Raw genomic sequence first — 8,198 nt, 5'->3', positions numbered from 1 at the left:
TTCACAATGTATAAATGACAAAAAAGGGAGGTAACTCCATGAGACTTGAAAAGAAATGACTAGATAATAATACCAGATAATAGGGACTAGTTTGCACCATTCCTTAAATAAACTTTAAACTAGAATTGTCGTCTGTTTGTTTTAAATACAATATTCACAAAGATTACTCCTTCCAAAAATTAACAATAATTACTCCAACCATATATTTACAAACACAACCTTGTCAAACACCATACTTCTAATTTATGGCACAATTTGAGAGTCACATCAATTCTTTTTTTAACCACAGGAAGTAACACTTGAGTTTGCTGCGGGACCGTATTTTTCTTGTCGCAGACGTCCTCAAATCTGGTGTACAACTCTTTAGAATCTTTTTGTTGAATTACCTATTTCCTCATTCACATTCTTTTTCATAGTCTGAATGAATGAGAAAAAGTGTCACAAATGATTTTTAATTGTCCCCAATGAAAATTTCATGATGAACGAAACAAAAAACAAAAATATCTTCTAAAGTGAACAAGGACTCGGACTTCCATAACCACTTGAAACATCATCACTGAGACTTTGTGTCTGTCTTTTAATTTGATTTAAAGCGTTGTAGGCTCCGTAATTAATATTGGTCATATTAGCGAACACCATTCTTTCTTCATAGTCATATTCACATAAAATTTTGTTGTCACATAAAAAGAACCGATCTCCAACACAGAATCTGAAAAGACAGAACAGAATTTAGATTAGCGATAAGAAAAATGGCTTCAATTGTTTCTAGGTATTGTGGTGTAAGTGTGATACTATTTGTTCACGATATGTAGGTCTAACCTTTCCATAACCTGAAAGCTTGATGCTTCAACTACCAAGATTGCAAAATTATAATGGCGAGGCTTTGTACATGACTATATTCACAATGTCAAGCTATTATAAACTTTGTCATAAACCTTGACTTCAATGGTCACCTTTCGTAATAGCTCTTTATTGTAAAGATGCGTACATGAATCCCTTTGTATTGACGAATCATCAGGGCAGATTTTAGGATATAGGGATAGAAGACAGTAAAAACATATTGAACAGGAGCAAGTATATTCTTCATTAAAAATATTCAAATCTTGAACAATAGCACATCTGAAAATCATATAGATATTTATGGACATAGAATCCATCATTAGGACAATTGTTTCAAAATTTCCAAGAATTTTTTCACCAAATTTTTGTCTCAATTACTATGTATGATTATAATATATATACCTGTGATTACACTGTTGACAGGCAAAACATTCTAAATGATAAACATTAGTTTTAGCTCTCATCACCATTTCAAATGCTGGAATCATTTTAGAACATGCTGAACAGAAACCTGTCGTACCAAATAACCTGAAATAAGATTAATAGTTATTAACATAATGCATAATCAGTAGGAACACAGGCTGAAGATGGGTCAGTTGTCAGAAGATTACATAGCGTGAAATTCTGTGTAGCAACATAATTCAAGTTGTTTGTTTTAATATTTCTATATCTCTCTACAATTGATGTATTGAGCAGTATTTTAACAGTGGTATTTCTATATCACTCTACAATTGATGTATTGAGCAGTATTTTAACAGTGGTATTTCTATATGCTCTACAATTGATGTATTGAGCTCTATTTTAACAGTGGTATTTCTATATCTCTCTACAATTGATGTATTGAGTACTATTTTAACAGTGGTATTTCTATATGCTCTATAATTGATGTATTGAGCACTATTTTAAAAGTGGTATTTCTATATGCTCTACAATTGATGTATTGAGCAGTATTTTAACAGTGGTATTTCTATATCACTCAACAATTGATGTATTGAGCACTATTTTAAAAGTGGTATTTCTATATGCTCTACATTTGATGTATTGAGTACTATTTTAACAGTGCTATTTCTATATCACTCAACAATTGATGTATTGAGTACTATTTTAACAGTGGTATTTTTATATCTCTCTACAATTGATGTATTGAGCACTATTTTAATAGTGGTATTTCTATATCTCTCTACAATTGATGTATTGAGTACTATTTTAACAGTGGTATTTCTATATCTCTCTACAATTGATGTATTGAGCACTATTTTAATAGTGGTATTTCTATATCGCTCTACAATTGATATTTTGAGCTCTATTTTAACAGTGAAAATATTTTATTATTGTAATGTATATTCATATAAATAAGTATATAAATGCACTTATTATATTTTAATACATAGCTCAAAAACTAATCAGTTTGCTCTCTAATCTAAAAGTCCCATAAAGTATCTTCATACTTGTTTGGAGAAGCTGACATTGAAAAAGTGTTAAGTAGTTTGGTTTGAACAATGAACCAAGGTTATTTTATATTCTTGAAGTGCACTTCTAATCAAAAGCAAAACATATTGCAAGAGATGAAAAATTTATCTCCTTTGTTAGGCCTGGTCAATCTGAAGTTCCTTGATGAAAGTAGTATAAAATTTTAAAAATTCATGCTGCTTGCTCTTAATCTTAAGGAACCCAAAGGGGCCTTTTGAAGGTGTAAAGCTTACCTTAAATAATCTCTACGACATAATAACAGATTAGCTTTGGTGAAAAGAGTTGAACCAACTTCCCCTAGCCGACAGTCACAACAACTACACTTTAAACAATCTTCATGCCAATACTGATCTAAAGCTTTTAATAAATGTTTATCTTTGATTAATTTCTGACACCCAGCACATTCCTGTTGGGCCGCCGCCATCCCAGTTTGTTCTTGAGATATCTGCATTGGACCTGAAAATACAAACATTTGAAAAATTAAATAACAAAAACACAGATGGAAAGCTTTGTTCTACTCTTAAAGATGGGTTCCCTTATTTTCATTTATGAAAATGAAAATGTTAATACTTATATGAATAGAAAGTGGAGGTGTTCTTATGACTTGGAAAAATACCAGTTTGTCTCACATGTCTATAATTAATTCATAATTAGCCTAAGGATTGTAAAGAGGTTTTTCTAATTTTTTATGTGCGTCTAAGACACAATTTGCACCATTCCAATTTTCAAACTGACATCTGAGGTTCCTGCAATTCCACTAAAACTACGTGTATGATGACAAAACTAATAAATAAGGACCTTTTGTGATTAGTGACTTCATCAAAAACTTAGTTTTAGTGGAATTGCAGGAACAACAGACATCTGATTGAAAATTGGAATGGTGCAAATTGATGCTATCTGTGTCCTATGGACAAACTCAAATAAAGATGCCGAAAGGGAATACAGAGTCAACAAACCAAGGTGCACTTGCGGTGACTCACAAACGAACCTACATAGCAATTGACAAGGTGTCCAAGCACCCCATTGAGAAAAAGATAAAAAAAAATATGGATAAGTCTTCACGCTTGCTTGAATATAAAATTTCCATTTCATTTGTTTCCAAAAATTATCATGCTATGGCATGGTATAATGCATAATAATATATTAAATTTTGATAACCTTATCTTTCTATTTTAATTCCTAGTGTTTCACCGACATAGAAAACATGATAATTTCTAATAATTAAATCAGTATACATTAATAATTGATAATTCATTAAAAATTCAATGGAATAGTAGAAAATTTGAAAGTTTAATCATTGAGCAGATAATACTTTGCTAGGCACATATGTTAAGTGTGATAAAATGGTCTCCTAGTGAGATAATGTGATTTTTGCTTTTAAATTTGATGACAATAGTGAGTGAACTTTGATAAGACCAACCTGCTACCATACAATACAAATAGATATAATTCACACTCATTCAAGCCATACTCAATTTTTACAATTGTTTAAACATAATAAACTTTTCCTTTTAGAGAGCTTTATCAAAATTTTAGATAAAATTATGAAAATTAATCAGGTAAAGTGATAATTAATATATTAAATGAATCGACTTTAGGAGATAAAATTTGTGTATTAGTCGGTCGTCAAATCTAAAACTTTAAAACAAATCGAGCCAACAACCAAAATTTCAACGGCACTGATGGAATTTGTACATCCTATATGAATCTCTTGAAAAAAAATTTTGCATTGCTCTGAACATATTTCCCCCAAAAATTTAAATGATTTAAGAACCTGGATATCCTAGAAACAGTGTTAGAAGTTAAGACCTAGGGCATTCTAGCTCTAAGATCGTTTAGAAAATATCAGGCCTAATCTCCTTTCGGTAAAATTTCCCAACCCAAAAATTTGTTGGACATCAGATATTGATTGCATCAATTTTCACCATTCCAATTTTTATTCAGATATCTTTGGTTCCTGCAATGCCACTAAAACTAAGTGTTTGATGACGACGCAAAGGCCTTTTTTGATACATGCATATTTTGCTATATTACTGCTAAAAAAATTGAAATGGTGCAAATTGATGATCTATCAGTGTTGTTGATACACATAAAAAATTTAGAAATCCTTTTACAATTGCTTTAAGGGAACCCTAAAATGTTCAAATGGTCTCAGGCATTCAAAGAATCCACATGATAATGAACAATTTTAAATACATTATGAGTATTTCACCATATCTAATACTATAAAATCTAGCAGAAGAGCACGAACATTTTCATGTAGAGCTTCAATAAAGCATTAATATGAACAAAACTGTAAATTCATGTCGATTTCAATAATTCTGCAGATTCTATTAAAGATATGGCTCCACTTATAAAATATTCATACAAAGGCAAATGTTTACATTTAGAGATGCGTTCATCCGTTAAAATAGATGAATAAAAACCATTAAGAGACATTTTTATTCCTTTCAACATGCAAATCAGACAATAGGAAGGGATGATGAGAGCAATCTGGTGCAGACGCCACTTTATTGTAGTGTAGTGAACCAAAACACCATATTTGGCTATGAAGTTTTCTGATTGATCCCATTGACAATTATCTCTTCAAAGTTTTTGCTTTAATTGAGTTGTAACAGTTAAACATTCATTCAATAGTTAACTGCAATATAGCTCTTTTAAAAAAAAGAGCATTTTGACTTGCACTCATAGAGTCACTGTGTTTTTGGTTGGTGGTGGAAAAGTAATGCATGTATTTAAGCAAAATAAACACCAAATTGTAGAGACATTATGTCTTCTTCTGATTCTAAAGGATTTGTTAAGAGGTTCCTAATTTTTTTCTATTTACTGGGGACAATGATAGCATCAATTAACACCATTATAAGAAATGAGTAAGTTATAGTATTAAAGTGTTACTGTAATATACAGTGTTACTAATGTAATATAAATGAGTAAGTTATAGTATAAAAGTGTTACTGTAATAAACAGTGTTACTAATGTAATATAAACATTAGAAGAAATGAGTTAGTTATAGTATAAAAGTATTACTGTAATATACAGTGTTACTAATGTAATATGAATGAGTAAGTTATAGTATGAAAGTGTTACTGTAATATACAGTATTATTAATGTAATATAAACAAGAGAAGAAAAGAGTAAGATATAGTATAAAAGTGTTACTGTAATATACAGTGTTACTAATGTAATAACATTAGAAGAAGTGAGTAAGTTATAGTTTAAAAGTGTTACTGTAATATACAGTGTTACTAATGTAATAACATTAGAAGAAGTGAGTAAGTTATAGTATAAAAGTGTTACTGTAATATACAGTGTTACTAATGTAATATAAACATTAGAAGAAATAATTAATGATGCCCCAGGTTAATTAAGTTTTCTCTGTTTAGATATTTTATCATTAATATATATACAATATACATTAAACACTAATTACCTAGTATTAAAGCCACTTTGTATGGGATATTTGATTGTACTGCCCATAGCTAGCCTAGAGTATTGGGACTTCCATTACTGAGCCTCATCTGTACTCATGTTGTACAAAATAAATAAATTCAATTCATTTTTGGGTTATTTATACAATATGCATGATTACTTATGAAAAATATAACAACGCTAGTACCAAAGTACTAACCAATAGTCGAAATTGAATTTTGAAAAGGTTAAGAGCACCTAATTTATGTTTTTTAACTGTCTTATACTAGAGAAGCTGCAAATGATTTAAAAGCAAAAACATTATGTTTGATCTATATGCAATTCAACAGCTCTCAGTTGAGAACAGTTCAATTTAACTTCATCCAATCTTATTGATTGAAATATGGAATACTGTTACTTTAATGCAAGAAATTTGAGTATATATATTTATATTATAAAAAGAGTCATTAATATATACAACCACTTTAAAACTTCCCTCCTGCCATGTGCTTAATATCATATTCAGTTATAATTTGAAGGCGATAAACCTTTTTTCTCCCAATGAAAACATGGCGAAAAGTAATTTGCTTCAGGAAATTAGAATCTGTTTGGAGTAATTTGCAAGATTATTTTCGATCTGTGGCAAGTCTATTTCAATACGCAATTTGTAATTAGACTTTTATTTATTCTTGCGTTGTGTCAGTTATTAATTTTCATACCAACTTTTCATTACCCTGACATCAATATTTAATGAATAGTGTATGAAGCTAAATCAGTAGAAATCAACCGAGTTGGTTACGATTGCTAGCTTTTTTTGTCATGAGCTGGAAGTTTCATTAAAGTTGGAGCGGAAATGGACTAGGGAATAATAAGGCCTCATGCATGTTATAATCTTTATTGCCATTACTCAATAAGACATTGCTGCTATGATTTAACTCTTCTTGAAGAAGGTAGAAAAAAAAACGTACAGAGTTGAAGACATTATATTTGCTTGAATGACATCAGATATAATGAGGAAGAAATCTTTTAGAAATGATGGGATTTTTTTCACAATTGGTTATAGTATCAAATTTCATCAGTAATAAGCACTTACATTAAAATTTCAACTCCATTTACTTTAAGCCAGTCATAGCTGAATGTAATTTTAATGTGTCTGATCTCATTGCATTTTTCTGACAGAGTTTCAATCAGTATCAGAATCACTGTCTGATTCTGGGGGGAGTGGGGGGGGAGGTGGAGGTGGTTGCAGCCTCTGCTCCCCGTTTGCTCCACCACTGGGCTGTTGCTTAAATGCAGAGTATATAAGAACATTTCAGCATCTCAAAATCAAATGTTACTTGCTAAAAGATCATTTTCGCATCAGGAAATCAAATGTCAATAGTTACAAGAATATGTCAGCATCACAAAATCAAATGTCACTTGCTAAAAGATCATTTTAGCATCACAAAATCAAATGTCAATAGTTACAAGAATATGTCAGCATCACAAAATAAAATGTCAATTGCTAACAGAACATTACAACGTCACTAAACACTCAACTCAAATGTCAAGTCTCTAAAATCAATTCAGCATCACAAAATCAAATGTCAATAATACAATCAAATGTCAATAGTAATAAGGGAACTTTAGCATCACAAAATCAAATGTCAATAGCTAAAAGGCATAATTATAGCTCATTACCGGTACTCTGAACTTGCTGGTTAAAAAAAAATCTTAAATTTTATAGTATCAACTGACACCTGGACCACACATTCTTAAACTCATTAACCTAAATTACCAACTAATAAATTCTACTAGTTAAAATGACGGTAGATTGATAAAATAAGTCGTAATTAGATAGGTAGTATCTAAACCTTAGATAAATACCAATACTTGTACTTCTCTAGTTTACACTTGTCTATTTCACTAGCCTAAAGTTTGCTGCATGAATTTGGAAGTTTTCTTGAATCTCTATCAAATGTTGAAAATTAGAATTTACCCAAATCTGAACCATATTGTTAAAAAACTTTCATTCAAATCTGCTTTTTATTAAAGCACCATATCTCATTACTTTGCAATTTAAAGCTTGCTTATTTTCACAAGTACTTAGTTACAAGTAGTTAATTCCAAGTCCTGCCGATGTAACCTAATATGAGCAAAAAGTTCAAAAGCATTAAATGCAGTTTATTTACCAGCAGTGATGAATCTATAATATTCTATTCAACATAGAACTAAAATATGTATGAAAATCAGAGTTTAAAGGGATTGTAAAGAGGTTTGCTTAATTTTGTATGTGTATTGGGGACACTGATAGCATCAATTTGCACCATTCCAATTTTCCATCTGACTTCTGTGGTTCCTGCAATTCCACAATAACTAATCGCAAAATATGCTTTATCCCTTCGTGATTGGTGATGTCATCAAACACTTAGTTTTACTGGAATTGCAGGATCCACAGATGTCTGATTGAAAATTGAAATGGTGCAAATTGATGTTATCGA

The 8,198-nt window shown here is 30.6% G+C and overlaps 1 protein-coding gene across 1 annotated transcript; it reads right to left on the bottom strand.

Annotated features, from left to right (window-relative positions):
* Nucleotides 1-507: 507 nt before the first annotated feature.
* LOTGIDRAFT_138239 (hypothetical protein) lies at nt 508-2,734 on the bottom strand (the record flags this gene model as incomplete). The annotated part of the gene is made up of 3 exons (XM_009048513.1): nt 508-709; nt 1,243-1,368; nt 2,544-2,734. 3 exons carry the CDS (start codon nt 2,732-2,734, stop codon nt 508-510), a joined length of 519 nt encoding a protein of 172 aa, XP_009046761.1.
* Between the last annotated feature and the right edge of the window lie 5,464 nt (nt 2,735-8,198).

Source organism: Lottia gigantea, assembly GCF_000327385.1.
Source record: "Lottia gigantea unplaced genomic scaffold LOTGIsca_123, whole genome shotgun sequence".
NCBI lineage: Eukaryota > Metazoa > Mollusca > Gastropoda > Lottiidae > Lottia > Lottia gigantea.
Note: the sequence above shows the minus strand (reverse complement) of the source record. Positions and strands in the feature narration are given on the sequence as shown.